Source organism: Orcinus orca, chromosome 14, assembly GCF_937001465.1.
Source record: "Orcinus orca chromosome 14, mOrcOrc1.1, whole genome shotgun sequence".
In the NCBI taxonomy this organism is placed as follows: Eukaryota; Metazoa; Chordata; class Mammalia; order Artiodactyla; family Delphinidae; genus Orcinus; species Orcinus orca.
This window is the reverse complement of record NC_064572.1, coordinates 85491888-85509138: the sequence shown is the minus strand read 5'-3', so window position 1 is coordinate 85509138 and position 17251 is coordinate 85491888. Positions and strand designations below refer to the sequence as shown.

Here is a 17251-nt window from a genome sequence, read left to right as displayed (position 1 = left end):
GGTTGCCTACTTTGCCGGCTGAGTGCCGTAATTTAGTCACATCTCTATTTGCATGAAATTGCTGGCTTTCTTGCTGATCACTCCTCAAAGCCTAATAATTGAGATACAGGGTCTGGTTTTTATTATTCTAGAAGAGAAGCATATTTTCCCAATTCCTTTTTTTTTTTTTCCCTCTAGGAAACACAGTCCCGTACTTCATTAGTATGGCTCAGCTGTTAAATGTTGGTACTTTGCTGATCAAACAAAATGCTGCAGATTGTCGGAGATGAGGTTTTGCAAGGCTTCCCTGTCGGTCTGCATAATTTACTAGCCATGGTGGTGGTCCCCACCGTTGCATTTGCCTAGAACGGCTGATGAGGCTGAATAGACTATTACAACTGCTATCTCCAAGTCAAAGAGGGGAGTTGGAAGATTCACATGAGATATTTTGTGAAAAGTTCATTTTTTTATAATCAATTCATCCCTGCTACATTTTTAGTTAGATTATTCACAAGATGCTCCATATAATAAGTGGACAGCTCTAACAAGAGCCATCAGTGTATTCCACAGGCAAAATCTTCTTGTAAAACCATCCGCTTCTGTCCATCTCTATACCCACCCACTTGGATAACTGATCATCCTTTTTCACCTGGACTACCAGCGGGGCATCCTAGCCCATCTACCTATGGTCATTCTTGTCTCTCTTGGTCCCCACACTTCACCCAGAGTGACCTTTTCAAATTACAAATCTGATCAGGGCACCAACACTTCCCCCAATCTCCCACTGAACCCACGTCCTCAGGGGCTTCCCAGTGTTCCTAGATTAAAGCCAAAGAATCTTGATTCTCAGAAGTAGGAAGTCACCATTCTCTTAAGTCAGAGAAATAACTGTTTCAGACAAGGACCATCAATACATGCTAAACTTATCAGATGAAAGATTCCTAGAGGAAGACCTTTGCAATTTTCTGCAGATGCCAAAGTATTACCCAAAGATTACATGATAATCTTCAAGGGGCATGTATCTTCACAACAGAGAGATCTGGTAGTGACTCCCTTTTCACCAAGTGATCAAACCCAGCATCATCAGTAGTGGTCAGCCCAGCATTTCCAGACTCCCAACAGACACACCAGGGAATGCTTAACACCAACTTCTATTCCGCTTGCCAAAAGGGGGAACTTGAATTTTAGATCAAGCTTCCAGTTTGCAGGACATAGGAATTTGCAGAAACAAATCTGCACACGAGGCAGCAATCAAAAATTCCAGGATGGGTGAAAGTCTGCAAAGCTAATGACTTTATCCCTTCAAAACAATAAATAAAAATGAAGTAGAATTTTAAAAAGCAATGCCATGAATGGGAAGGAAAAACAAGGTGATGAACTCATTCTAGAAAAAAGAAGAGATGAATGAGAGAGAACCAAATACAACGTGTGAATCCAGACTAGATGCAGATTTGAGAAAGCCTATAACGAAATACAACAAAGACTGGGGAGAACTGAGGAGAAATCTGAATACAGACGGTATGAAGAGGTGATTGTTATGTTCTGGAAGGTCATTAAGGCCGTTGACTGTTGTCTTCAACCTTGAGAGATATTTGCTGAACCACTTACATGTTTCTCACATACTTACGGGATTTGGCTACATAGAAAGAGGTCCATGGAGATACAGGGAAGGCAAATATGGCAAGGTGCTTGCAACTGATGGATTCAGATGACAGGAAGAATGGTTTCCATTGTACTATTCTTCCAGCTTTTCTGTATGTTTGAAATTTTTCAAGATAAATAGAGCAAAGAGCACAAGCAAAATGGAGAGAATCAACATGAGATCAGTGAACTGTATCACCGTCAACATTCTGATTTCGACATTGTTCTATAGTTTTGCAAGATGCCACTATTGGGAGAAACTGGATAAAGAATACAGGGGCGCTCTGCATTGTTTTTTCCAGCTGCATGTGACTACAATTTTCTCAAAATAAAAAGTTTACTCAAAAAATAAATGCCTTAAAAACAATTTTAAATAATTAAGGGAAAAACAGTAAATAAATGATACAGAAACGGAAACCAAACAAGCAGAAAAACACAAAGCCTCTTAGCATGACCAATGGGGTCCTGTGCAGTTGGATGCCCCAGCACCTGTCCGGCTGCACCTCACCCCCAGGACTCTTGCTGCTCTACCACCTACAGTGAGTGCCCTTTCTTCTATTCCTCGATATTCCACAATCCTCTCCTTTGCAAAGAAGGCTTCCTGACCACCCGACTCAGTCCAGTCTGGCTGCTTCACAGGGATCATTCTTTTGGAGCATGGATAGCCTGGGTTATCTGAAGGACTCCCTGATTACCTGTGATATTCTCCACTAGACTGGGGGCCACGAGAGCAAAACCCGTCTGCATTGCCTGCTGTCACCTCCTCCGCCTGTTAACACAAAGTCAGTCTCCAATAAACAGCTATTGAGTGAATTCACTATAAAAGGATTCTGCACCCTCAAACTCATCACCCAGTGGAGACAGTCTTCGATAAAGCTTCATCTACGAGGAATGGTCACAAGAAATAAAGAAACGGATGCTCAGAGCAAGGCTCCTCCTGCTCCTCATGACATTCCCTACACAAGCTTGTGGATCACCCTTCGGTGGCCATTTCACACAGAAATCAAGGCTCTTTAAGACCAGGCCTGCCCAATAGCAGAATGTTTCCCAGGCAAGGACAGTCACCTGGCAAATATTCTTGCTTTCATAATCCCCGTGAGCATCCTCACCACTTTCCATTTGTGAGAAGTCACGCTGGACCACCCCAGCACAGGCTGCTGGTTGACTGGGATGGACAAGGTACAAGGGAAGGGGCAGTGGGCGATAGCCACCAGGTGAGGTCAAGGCAGGTGTCGGGTAGGGGTTCCCAGAAGGTGTTGGGATGGAAGCTGAATGGAGGCAGGAGGGTAATCCAGGAGGAGGACGCTAAGAGCTCAGAGCTCTGCCTGACCGGGCTTCCCTACATAACCTACAATTGCACAGGACTGGGAGAGGCCACAGAAAGAGGCAGGGATGCACGGTAGCCTGTGGCTGCCCCTGGGTCCTCCTTGGATATGAGAGGGACCCCACAGCCTGGTTCTTTCAACCTTCGCCGTCCTGTATCCTGCATTCACTCAACCTGTAACCAATAAGCGTTACTTCCACCTGCACTGTTCTTGGATACGTCATTATTCACTCAGTCACTCCACAAACATTCCTTTATGGCCACTTAGTGGGAACTTGGGACAAGTGTCAAGAGAACAGGCTCCCCTGGAAGGTCCAGAGTACTCCTCTTCACCTCTGATCTTACTATGGACACTGAGTAAGTTCTCCACCTGTGGTCCTGCTTAAGTAACTGGGACACAAGACAGCTAGCAGCCCCTTCTTCAGGCCAGCATCTCCACCGCAGAAGAACGTAAAGACCCCACATGGCTCACCATCCTAAAGGGACTGTCTCTGTCATGAGAGACTTTTGAGCCAAACGCGTCCACCCTTTTCCTTTCCTGGATTAGCCTTTCAGTTCCATGCTGTGCTCCATCCTTTCACTGTCTTGGGGTCCAAAGGGTCACTTGAGAGACTGTAAAAGTACCAGTTCTGAGGCCTGTGACTTTGGTGTTGATAATAACTGAGATTTTGTATGCGAATGACTCATCCAACCAAACCAGAGCTGAATGTGAAAACCTGAAGAAGCACTTCTTACAAGGAAGTAGTCTTGAGAAAATGGTCTAGGCTCTTCGTACACTGCATTACTAATTAACTTCCAATTATTTAACACAAAACGACCTTTCATTTTTGTGAGCATTTGTCCAAGTAGGAAAATAGTCAAATACCCTCTACGTATAGTTAATAGATAGGAACACACTTTACAAAGTTCTGACAGATTAACAACAATAAAAAAGGTTTACGATCCTTGCAGTATGAATTCATGATATCCAAACCACAAATGCCATTTTATAATGGAAATCCAATTGTCTGCAAATAACTGCTGTTCTGAACTACTGTGTCTAAGGAAGCAAAATCCCTTGGGATATCAGGACCACAACATGCAACAAGTATCTGATGATCTACTCTGTGAAGGAGAGAGGGTACACACTTGGAATTCGGCAAATTAGTCATTTTTAAACACTATTTTGTATAATCGCTTTTCACAATACATTGAAGCTTCCCTATCCACAGCAACACTGAATAATTCAGATTAAATATATATATATGTATTTTTTTGCGGTACGCGGGCCTCTCACTGTTGTGGCCTCTCCCGTTGCAGAGCACAAGCTACGGACGCGCAGGCTCAGCAGCCATGGCTCACGGGCCCAGCCGCTCCGCGGCACGTGGGATCCTCCCGGACCAGGGCACGAACCCGTGTCCCCTGCATCGGCAGGCAGACTCTCAACCACTGCGCCACCAGGGAAGCCCCAGATTAAATATTTTTAACAGTTTGCATGAATAGTATGATTTTGATCATGTGACTATTCTGATAAAGGGCAAATAATTAAATGGAGTCCTAAGTTTTCAGCACAGGTAATGCTTCTCATTCTGAAAAGTTTATTATTCAGCCTGAAGTGTTGTCTAGGAAATTGTTCATAAAGGTTCAGCTACAACTATCCTTCCCCTGATCAAACATGAGGCATGAAATGTTTCACATGGCAAATCTGATTTCACTGTGCCGTGACTGCTGAAGAATCGCAGGATATAATCACATGTGCTACATGTTACACGCCTGAGTACAGTCCTACATTCAACTGCTCGTTAATATTTTTAAGGAAGACTAAACACAGAGACACGCAAACACATACACATTCTTGCTCCTTGACTTTTATTTAAGGAAAATTGCTATGATTTTAAGGTATAAATCAATTTTTTAGAAATTTAAATACATATATTATTATTATTATATTAAATATCATATATATATATATAATTTAAATATACATACGCACGCACACACACATACAGCAGCAACAGTTAATAAGGTAGTTTTTTTAATTAGAATTAATCCTTTGGAAAAAAGCCTTAAATGCATTGTCTCTATCCCTTAATAAGATTGATGGAAAGTGCAACCAACCTTGTTCTGGAAACGCTAGTAGAACTTGCTGCAGTCTATAGGAATCTAGGGGCCTCAGAAATGGAGTCTGTGTTCCCAGACAGGAGAGCCGAGGTGGACATACACTCAGAAACTCTGCAGACACATTGGCTGCGGCTTCGCAGAGGACATCTGCTGTATGGCCCTGCGATGTCAGCTTGTTACGGACAGAGCTCCTAAGTTCCCCTCTGTACGTCTCCTAATTAAGTCGTATCATACTCTCACTGAGGATGACTAGAGAATTATTTCGAGAAATGCTAACGAGCCTCCATGACTAAAGCTAATTAATAACGGAGCACAATTAGGGCTGACAATGCTTCCTGGCTTCTGCTATTGAAAGTCAATCAATCAATGAACAGCAGGTAATGACAGACTCTCCATGGGTAACATCTCCAAATTCTCCGTGACCACAAAGCATGGGAGAGAAAAGAAAAGGGGCTTTTCTCGGCTGACACCCTGAATCACTCCCCAGGTCAGTAGAAGGAGAGAGTCTGTATCTTGACCCTTATCTTCTTATAAACACGCCTTTAGTTAGACCATCCCTAGTGGCTTCTGAAATCAAGTGGAGGCAAGTCCAAAATCATACTGAAAATGGAAATACTGACATCAGCATTTTGCCTAAAATGCTGGCCTCAAAACACAGTTATAGAAAGTCAAAGTTACACTCACCACCACATCGGTCCTCATTTTCCCAAAAGTCTTGATCAAATGGGCATAATGATAATCTTCCATTTGTCGTAAAATAGCTGTCATACAGGCCACGAAGTTTCCCTGTAAACAAATCAAAAGATACAATGAGATGAGGAGACCCACAACACTCATGGGAGAAACTGCTGTAAACTAGGCATCTGGGATCAAAGCCCACCAGGGAGAAGCCATGTGCCAGGCTGGCCAGCTAGGAGAGTGGTCACTCCAGCCTCACCATCTTTCCTTTTGCTATATTTCCTTCTAACTACATTAAATGTTTCCTGATACATGACTGTCCAGTCTGGAAAAAACAAGCTTGAAATATTCTCGCATTAAATATGTGCAATGAAAGACAGGCTCGAAACCGCCACCACTGTGCGTTGTGTTCCCTGGAAAGTGGTGCCCCTGTTATCAGGCAAAGTGTGTGTGCAGCCCCTGCTCCCGGGCTGTGGCAAAGAGAGGACTTTTATTTCTCAAAATCTGCCTCTATCCCCCTTGGCCAATTTGGAGGCAATAACCACCGACTCCACAATGAGTTATGGCTCACTTCTCCTCCACCAGAAGCATGTGAGGAGGAATGCAGCCTCATCAGAATGTAAAGTGGGAGAGACGGGGAATTTCTCATACCAGACAGAGCTGGCAGGAAAGGAAAAGAAGGGGAAAAAAGAAACCACCAAACAAAATCAAGACATGGAGAAACTGAGGGGCCAGAGCACTTAGCAACAGAAGTGACCAGCATGCAAGTGGCTGTGCATGTGGACATGTTTGCGTGTGCAGGTCTGTGCACGTGTGTGTGTGTGTGCAGACACACTAAGGGGGATTTGGTCTAGCCGGGGGGCAGGGGGTTAAGCAGTCCCATTGCCATTAACTGCAATGTATCACTTCTGGGGTTCATGGCTAACAATTTCCTAAAAGACTTCTTTGCTTTTAAATATTTTCCCCTAAAGTAATGATATTTCAAGAAACAGAGGACATATATTTTCTCCCATTAAACTAGCACAAGTCTGGTAAAATTATAGGATGAGATATACTTTGAGACATGTCCTTAATTTTGCCTTATTAAATGAGTTTACAAATTGCATTCTTTTACTAACTGTTTTACAAGCAATGTATTTGAATGCCTAAGTATCTCTTATATTCATTTCAAATGCATGCTCTACAGTGAAATGTTAAAGTCCAAAATTTTTTCGGATCCATTTTATATCTATAATAAACATATATGCTTCCAAATGGGTCCTCAGAGGATGCATTACGTAAGTTGAACAAGTAAAATAATGATAATAAGGTATCTTCCATTTGCCCAGAAATGTAAACTATTTACTAATGATGATAATTGCTGAAATTTAGATTTCAAGGTGGTGTTCAGGGAAAGAGCTAAATAATGCTTGTTTTCCTTTGGAGGAATGATTCGTAAAATGGTAAAATGTCTATTTATGAGTATACACTTTGTTTGTTTGTTTGTTTGCTTGTTTTTTACGGTATGTGGGCCTCTCACTGTTGTGGCCTCTCCTGTTGCAGAGCACAGGCTCCGGACGCTCAGGCTCAGCGGCCATGGCTCACAGGCCCAGCTGCTCTGCGGCATGTGGGATCTTCCCAGAATGGGGCACGAACCTGTGTCCCCTGCATCAGCAGACGGACTCTCAACCGCTGCGCCACCAGGGAAGCCCGTATGAGTATACACTTTTGAAATATGTAAATATTTGGCATCCCGTTGAGCTCAAGAGAAGCCGCCTTTGTATCTTCTTTACTCCTGATGAGATGCCACCTTTGGGATATCAGTCTTCATAATTTTACACGTTGACCAATTGCAATATGTCAGGCGCTGTGCTGAGGCCATTAGAACCATGGCCTCATTCAATCACACCTCAGATTCTCATCTCGTCCCATTTTATAGGCAGTAAAACTGAGGCTGAGTGGTGTTCCCCTCTTGATGAGAATATGGAAAACCAGCTGTGAACCCAGCACACCAGCTACAAGGTAGGTGCTTAGTAGCTGAGCTAATTTTCCTCTTATCCAGATAGGCACTTTAATTATTTTTCTGAGAAATCCGAGGTCACTGACAATGGCCAACATGAAGTAGAGACTTCACGCACTTCTGTGGTCATCAGAGAAAGTTGGGAAGAGGATGAGGAAATGGAAAGGCGGCCATAGACAGTGTCCCAATTTCTACCCTGACCGAGGTAGCTGTGACCTGGACTCCACCCTACTAGACAGGGAGCTTTTCTAGAGCAAGAAAAGGCCTATATCACTCAAGGTTCACCTAACAGGGGCTCAGATTAATTCTCTGCAGGTCAAAAGAGTTAAAGAATAGGGACTTACAAATTAGAATCATTGAAATCACAAAGGTAGCTACGTATAATTCAGAGCAATAGACATTATGTACTGTACTTAAGATATCAAGTTGAAAGTGGAAAGAAAAGAAGACCCCAGCCCCAGAGCAGTCTTGAAAATGCAAAGGACAGGCACACTGAATAACATTAATGGAAAAAAACCTAGAGCATCAGGAGTCTGGCCAGATACTCGAACACGTGACGTGGACATAATTTAGGGAGCAGAGTGCCATGTAATGCTGAAAATTCATGCAAGGCAAAGGCTAGGGGAACTGACACGATGCATGACATGAAAAACTGAAGAGAACGTAGCAACTTCCATAAAGCAAGGCCTGGGAATACTTAAATGGTCGGTCGGGAAGCCTTCTCTCTGGATGAGAACGTCACAGAGAGGGCAACCAAATGGCCTCCTATTTAACTGCAATGGGGACTAAATGGAGTAGCCCAGAGAAAGGGACAGAGGCAGGTCATCGCCATGAGTTAGAGGTCAAAAGGCCAAGGGGGCTTCCCTGGTGGCGCAGTGGTTGAGAGTCCGCCTGCCGATGCAGGGGATGTGGGTTCGTGCCCCAGTCCGGGAGGATCCCACATGCCGCGGAGCGGATGGGCCCGTGAGCCGTGGCCGCTGAGCCTGCGCGTCTGGAGCCTGTGCTCCGCAACGGGAGAGGCCACAACAGTGAGAGAACCGCGCACTGCAAAAAAAAAAAAAAAAAAAAAAAAAGGCCAGCAGGTGCAAATGTGCTCTTTACTTAACTTAAGGAAATGTTCCAGAAGCAATGTGTACTGTTCAGTCTTTCGGAGAGGAAGCAAATCTTGCTATTTCAGCCCTTTTCTAAGCTGAAGCTTTAGACCCCACTAGGAAAGAGGTAATATTCCTGTCAAATTTCACAGAAAGGCTCCCCCTTTCCTTTGGAATGGAGTCCCATCCATGGGGGCCAGTATCTTTAGAGAAGCAGCATAGAGGACGCTATGGAGCATGAATGCCCACGTGAACTCCGCGGAACCCTCTAGAGCAGAGTGGTGGGTTTTTACAGGTAGATTAAAAGCAGGTATTTATGGAAGCTGTATTTGAAACCAATCGTACACCAGAAACAGAAATGGGGGAGAGCTGTCAAAAGAAACTTATTCTGCAGGCTCAGAATAAAATTACTATTCTATGCTTTGTCATTGATTTATTGGAAATGCATTTAGAAGTCCTAGGAAGCTTTCATGTCAGACAGTGGGTGGGCTGGCAGGTAGGCTGGTGGTGATTGTGCAGAATTCTTCCTGGAACCTGAGCCTGGGGACGGGGTTCCAGCCCCAGTGGCTGAGTAAAAATGAGTAAATAAATAAAAATAAGACATATTCCTTGTGACTTCAAAGCAATGCAAAATAGGGACAGAGAAATCAGGAGGCAGTGGAAGAAAACTTAAAAATCAGGTCATGGAAAGAAAGCCTCATAAACAAAAAATGTGAACTTCATTAGTAATCAAAGATGAAAACGGTATATCATCATTTGCCTGCCAAAGTAGCAGAGGAGTATTTAAGTGATGATAATGTTAGCACGGGCGCAGGGGATGAGCACTCTTAGATGCCACTGGTGGGAGCATAAATTGCTGTAACCTTTTTAAAAAGTGATTTGGCAATAGCTTTGAAAAGTCTTGGGAAAAAAGATACTCATCTCCTCAGGGTAATTCTACTTCTAACAAGCCACCTAAGGAAGTAATTCAGAATTAGAAATTTTATGCCCAAAGATGTCCACTGCATCACTGAAAACATCCCAATGTTCAACAGCTAGGAACTGTGTAAGTAATATGAGATTTTGTAAGGTTGCAAGATAAAATACAGGATGCCCAGTTCAATTTGAATCTCAGATAAATAAGTATGTCCCAAATTTTGTATTGGAAATTTCACATCAGACATTCATATACTAAGAAAATGATCTGTTGTTTACCTGAAGTAGATTTTTATTTGCTAAATCACGTAACCACACCATAGTTTTCTGATGAAATATTATGCCACCATCAAATACTAATCATGAAAATATGAACTATTTTAATAACATAAGAAAATGCTCAACGATGAAAATCAGACATAATTATGGTACATATACTTTTCAGCAAAACAAAGAATATAAATATAGCATAGGAAAAAAATAAAAAAGAAGAAACAATTAGAAGAAAAGACACCAGACAGTCGTGGGATGGGAGGAGGAGCCCAGCTTTTTTTTTTTTTTTTTTTTTAGTGGTACGCGGGCCTCTCACTGTTGTGGCCTCTCCTGTTGTGGAGCACGGCTCCAGACACGCAGGCTCAGCGGCCATGGCTCATGGGCCCAGCCGCTCCGCGGCATGTAGGATCTTCCCGGACAGGGGCACGAACCCATGTCCCCTGAATCGGCAGGTGGACGCTCAACCACTGTGCTACCAGGGCAGCCCCCAGATTACTTTTATAATGGAAAATATATTAGTATTTTACTTTTTATATAAATTTTTATTGATTGACTGATTTTTGGCTGTGTAGGGTCTTTGTTGCTGCATGTGGGCTTCCTCTAGTTGTGGCGAGTGGGGAGCTTCTCTTGTTGCAGCGAATGGGCTCTAGGCGCACACTTCAGTAGTTGTGACATGTGGGCTCAGTAGTTGTGACATGTGGGCTCAGTAGTTGTGGCTCATGGGCTCTACAGCGCAGGCTCAGTAGTTGTGGCGCACGGGCTTATTTGCTCCGCGGCATGTGGGATCTTCCCGGACTAGGGTTCAAACCTGTGTCCCCTGCATTCGCAGGTGGATTCTTAACCACTGTGCCACCAGGGAAGTCCCTATATTAGTATTTTAAAAGGTAGTCCTGAGAGAGACAGATAAGATCTCTTCTTTCTCCCTCTGCCCGTGAGTCCCCATTTCCTACTCCCTTATCCTCAAAAATCTCTTTCATGGGGCTCCCCCATCCACGAGGACTAGGTCACTGCTGCTCAAGCCCTGGACTGAACTTGCCTCTGAGCCCTCCCTCCTAGAACTACCCTCAATGCCCCAGTTTTAAATCTGTCTGGCACCCCAGTGCTCTAGGCAGGTGGACAGGTAGAATGAAGGACAGATTGGATGGAGGACAGGTAGGAAGGAGGACAGGTAAGACAGAGGACAGGTAGAATGGAGCACTGCTGGTGGAGCAGGGGACACTGAGTGGCAGGCTAGTGAATGCACAAAGTCCCTACAGGATATAGAGACAGAAGGTTTTTAAGAAAGAACAGATTTTGGAGAATGGGAACTTAGGATGAGTTCTTTTCAATGGTATCTTTGTCATCTTTGGCTAGTCTAAGGTCCAAGACTGAGTACATGAACTAGAAGGAAACATCCCAAGGATCCGAACTCACAGGCCTGAGCTGTGAAGGGGTGCTTCCTTTATGTACTAACATCAGGACTGAGTTATGTGGCTTGAACAATAACGTATGAAATTGCTCTTGGTAATTCCATCCGCCAGTCCAGAATGTTTCATATGACCGCGGGGCTCACATTGTGCGTGGGGCACTCGGCACAGGCAGAAAAGTTAACTCTCGTCCAAGTGTTCTGAACGCCAAGGGATTTGGGGGCAGCTCCAAACCACAGAAGCTACTGGAGATGCGAAGAGAGCCCCAGGAGCATGGAGTCTGGAGGACGGGCACCAGGCTTGAATCAGAGGAGAATCTATTATTTGAATCGGGGATTACACTTCTTGGTGGCCAGTGATGAGATGTTAAAAATTTTAAACGTGGGCTTCCCTGGTGGCGCAGTGGTTGAGAGTCCGCCTGCCGATGCAGGGGACACGGGTTCGTGCCCTGGTCCGGGAAGATCCCACACGCCGCAGAGCGGCTGGGCCCGTGAGCCATGGCCGCTGAGCCTGCGCGTCCGGAGCCTGTGCTCCGCTAAGGGAGAGGCCACAGCAGTGAGAGGCCCGCGTACCGCAAAAAAAGAAAAAAAAAAAAAAAAAAAAAATTTTAAACGTGTTTCACGAAGGCAAGTGCTTTGAAGAGGAATTCTCATTTATATGTTTCATTTCAAATATATCAATGAAAACAAACCTACTTCATCACCATTAAAAATTAAAGAAAAAGTAATCCCCAATGATACTGCTAAATGACACTGGGCAAGAATTGTAGTAAAGACAGGAAGACGGATGACTTGATGGATTCTGGATGACTTTCATATTGGGGAGCATTCCAGCCAAAGAATCAATACTGTAAAGCAACGTTATGAGGACGAGGATTTGGAGAAGGGAATGTAATTGAGAGCTGAGTGCTCTGTTTCAGAGGCAGGGGTGACGTGAAATAAATCCCCGTACGGATAAGTTCTTGGACAGATGAGGAGAAAGCTCTCGAGAACGCAAAGGCTTCCTGTTTTCAAGAGGGAAAGCCAATGGTGAAACATTTACAGGTTCTATTTGTTACAAGGAAATTTAAGAGAGAAAAATAGGGAGTCCAAAAAGATAACACAAATAATATCCCAAAATGTCATTAACTGCCCCAAAGCGTCCTCCAAAGTCTCTGTAGAGATGATGTTTGTGAAAATATACGTAGGGGGCTTCCACATAACAAATTTAAAACAATGAAAACACAAACTCATCTGTCTCTTCTTCACATTAAACTGACAATAAAAAAGTTTTTACAACTCACAAACCAGATAGCTAGTGGGAAGCAGCCGCATAGCCCAGGGAGATCAGCTCGGTGCTTTGTGACCACCTAGAGGGGTAGGATAGGGAGGGTGGGAGGGAGATGAAAGAGGGAGGGGATATGGCGATATATGTATATGTATAGCTGATTTACTTTGTTATACAGCAGAAACTAACACACCATTGTAAAGCAATTATACTCCAATAAAGATGTTTAAAAACAAAAAAACCTCACAAACCCACAAAGACCAAGAGAATAAGAAGAGACACAACTACAGACAAGAGAATTCTGGAAGCTGACAAGTCGATGCAGGAATGGTTACCGGCTGCCCTGGAGGCAGGAAGGGAGTGCATATCTATCAGGAATCCTGTTGATTCTGGCAGAGAACCCTAGGAAGGCTCGGAAACTGGAGGTGCCAGGTACTCAGAAAGCGAGGCTGCATGTCAGGTGGAAACCAAAAGCACTGATGTCTTTAAAACGTGGCCAATATGCCCACCCCAGCACATCCACCAAGGGAACCCCGCTCACTCCCGGCAGGGAACCACGTGTTTATCCTCTGGACAAAGCAAAAGAGACAGGAGCAGGAGCCACCTGGCTGAGACTATCCAATGATAAGCCAATCACTGGGGGCTTCCCTGGTGGCGCAGTGGTTGGAAATCCACCGGCCAATGAAGGGGACATGGGTTTGAGCCCTCATCTGGGAGGATCCCACATGCCACGGAGCAACTAAGCCCGCGCGCCACAACTACTGACACTGTGCTCTAGAGCCTGTGAAACACAACTAGTGAGCCCACGTGCCTAGAGCCCATGCTCCACAACAAGCGAAACCACCGCAATGAGAAGCCCATGCACCGCAACGAAGAGTAGCCCCTGCTCGCCACAACTAGAGAAGGCCCATGCGCAGCAACAAAGACCCAACACAGCCAAAAAGAAATAAATTAAATAAAAGAAAAAAGAAGCCAATCACTGTAAACTCCCCACTCTGCTCGGCTCAGCTCCCAGCAAAGCAGCAAGGCTCAGCCCCTCCACCAGGCTTAGCCCCACAGCAAACTGGAACAGGAGACTGGAAGAATCCTCTTTGGAGAAACTGACCAGCACAAGAGCATACCCACTAACTTCCCATGGAGATTCTGACAGCGTGAGAGCCCAGCCCACAGTGGTTTGCCATGCAGTGAAGCCCAGCAGCCTCCAAGCTCTGTGAGAAAAGTCAACCAAGCGTTAATAAAGGAGACCTGAACAAACAAAAACAGAAGCCAGAGGAATGAAAGAAAATTTAGAAAACATAAGAAAATTCAAAGAACGATCATTATTTTCCTCAGGTAGATAGGAGATTATATCCATAAAACAAGAACATGATGTTATAAAAAGAAAAAAAGGAACAAAGACAAAGAAATGATTCTGGAATATTTCAGCTGTATTAGCAAAAATAAACATTTTAATAGAAGCGTCGGGATAAAAAACTAATGAAATCCTCCAAAAGTAGAACAAGAAGACACAGAGAGAGAGAAAAAAAATTCCACTGACAAAAGTATCGAAAAAATACTTAAGAATAAACTTAACTTGGTCCCTGAAAACTAGAAGGTAGTGTTAAAGGAATAAAAGAGGACCTAAATTAATAGAAAGATATCCCACGTTCATGGATGAGAAGACTTAATATTGTTAACATGGCTATACTCTCTAAATTGAGGTACAGATTCAACCCAATCCCTATCAAAATTCCAGCTGGCTGCTTTGCAGAAATTGACAAACCAATCACAGATGATCATATTTTGCATAATTCTATTTCTAGAAAATGTCCAGGATAGGCAAACCTACAAAAGCAGAAAGTTAGACTTGTGATTGCCAAGGGCTGGAGGTTTGGGCGGAAATGGGGAGTGACTGCTATTGCATACAGATTTCCTTTGAGGATGATGACAGTATTCTAAAATTGATCATGGTGATGGTTAAACAACTCTGTGCGTATAGTTAAAACCCTTAAATCGTTCACATTAAATAGATGAATTTTATGGCATATAAATTAGATCTCAATGAAGCTGTCAAAAATTTTAAATAAAACTTAAATTAATTAAGAGATGTAAGATAATTTTTCTAAAGTGTCATGCATACACAAAATGAAAGGGCCCACTGTGTGTCAAGCACGATCCAGACTCATACTTGTGAGATTTTGGAACACTACGGATAGAACAATGAATCTCAAACATTCAAGAACAAATGAAAAGCAAAAAGAGTTGCAGGTGTGGATCGGGAATTGCTCATGGAGGGGCCGGTGAAGGGGCAGCTAATTCTCAGGGCAAGTCAAACGATCTGTCCTTGTAAACCAAGTAATATACTATTCTGATTTAAAACAATAATAACCTACTTGGAAAACTCCTTCCAAATTCTATGATCCTTGTGAAATTGTTCTTTCTCTTTAGATTTGTGAAATAGATACAAGACAGTTTTCTTCACCTTTGCTTTGATTTCTTCACTTATGTGTTTTCCCATCATAGGAAATTACTTAACCCTTTTAGGATGGGGGTTACAAGGAAGAAATGATAATGCAGATAGAACAACGGTGTAAAATGAAGGTAAGAAGACAGTGCCCCACGTGAAAAACATCAGAAGGCAAAAGACACTGCTGTACTTTGCAGAGTATTTCACGTCTTGTTAAGTAAATATGTGCTTAAGCATAAGATACAACAAAACGGCTGAATCGGGTACTATTGTTAACACTGAGGTTCTTGGAAAAATAAATATTCACTCACATAATTTGAACTTGGTACATCTTTCCCAGAAATACAATCCATGGCGAAATTGAGGGCTGTCTTTTGTTCCCTTTCTCATTTAAAGATAAATTCAGTCCCATGAATCCTTTATCCAAAGTACAGTTAATTTTCACTTATTTAGTTTCCAAAATATTGCGATCCCTTATTTTATCAATATAAAGGACCACGGAGTGAGGGATGATTGTAAAAAGAAGCTATACAAAATTAAAAATAGTAGAGTTGAGAAACTAATGTCATCTATTAGCTCTTTTACAACTACTAGCAACAAAATTAAACCTGAATCTTAAATTTTAATTGAATGCCAGTATTTCATATCATTGCAGACACTATAAAGAAAGAAATCTAATTTTAAAAACAAAATCATTTTCCATTTTACAGTGGCAGTAATTGTAAGAAGATGTTTATAGGACGAATATACCAAAAGGGACTATCTGGATCTTGTATTAATCATAACAACATTTGCTGCTTATTCAATATAATAAATTAAACACATATTCACATTTGTTATAAGGAATGAAAATAAATCACAGTCAAATTTTATGTATACAATTTATACTTTATGTAATAATGAGGAATATATACTTTGTATACAACTTCTTGATAGAATTCATTTGTTGCTAGCGTAAGTCAGAGTATAGCAGAAAATTTTATATTTATTTTCATAAACTCAGAAAATCAGATAATTTAAAATAATCAGATTTTTCAAATGTTCTCCCATGATATATAGTAACTGTAAATACACTGTAACAGAAACAAGAGTAACTGAGTCTTAATAAAATTTTGCCTCTGAAGGAGGATCAATGCTCTCCGTATTTTTTAAATTGACTTCTGTCCATAAAGGACACTCTTACCATCACAGTTATAGATTAAAGTTGAAACTCTTTACTGGATGAAATGAAATTCCTCTATATGAATCATAAATGGATGCCGTCCCTCAATATTATTTATATTGGTTACATGAGTCAGTGAGGAGAAAACTACGTCACATACCAAGGGTTAAAAAAATTAATGAATCTTTAAGGAGAATAAAATATATTTGGGAATATGAGATTATTATATAAAAGAAACAGGGATGATCTCGTTTATAAGATATTATTTCTTGGGAAATAGTGACTTATACATACATAAATACATCCACTGTGCGCAGATACAGGCTCAAACGCCACACATCACATCACCCATAGCTCGTCTGCTTACGACTGCGTAAGCACCCAAAGTGATTTAGGCTCTAAGTGCCTTGAGGTTTATTTTCAAAATTTCCTACTATGGGGAAGTGGGACTCAATCTGGGGGGTACCCAAGAGAAATTTTGCAGAGCAATGTACCTGTCGAGCAGGTGTGTAAGAAAACACTGCAAGTATGAAGCACACCCCACTGGGGCTTCACGCCCATCTCATCTCCCTTCACCACAGTCCTGAGGAAATCGAAGGTCCCCAAGATTCGGAGGAGATGGAGCCACTTGGAATATCCATAAGAAAGTGTGGGGATAAGGCCAAAATGATGAAAAGATTCAAAATGTTGCAGAGTATTAACAGGTGCAACGCTCAACTCACAAAGAGTGGGTGCTGTGTTGAAAGCATGGAGTTCCGGGGCTTGGTCAGGTGAGTAGACACAGCACCGCCCAGAAGGAGCACACACAGGGGGCCTGGGACCAAGGCAGGATGAGGAGGATGCTGGAAGAGGCTATCCTGGCCACAGTGGGACACCTGCGACACCCGAGTGTCACAATGAACAAGGAGAGCAATGGATTACAACACATGGAAAGTCCTTGAGTCTATGTTGATACATGAGCAAGGGGATTG

The 17251-nt window shown here is 42.7% G+C and overlaps 1 protein-coding gene across 4 annotated transcripts in view; it reads right to left on the bottom strand.

Annotated features, from left to right (window-relative positions):
* DOCK1 (dedicator of cytokinesis 1) overlaps positions 1-17251 on the bottom strand; it is a 522558-nt gene that overhangs the window by 197905 nt on the left and 307402 nt on the right. For all 4 annotated transcript variants that reach the window (XM_012531578.3, XM_033420738.2, XM_033420739.2 and 1 more), the window contains exon 28: positions 5729-5830. In XM_012531578.3, coding sequence (XP_012387032.1) covers positions 5729-5830 — 102 coding nt within the window. The remainder of the gene's footprint in view (positions 1-5728; positions 5831-17251) is intronic.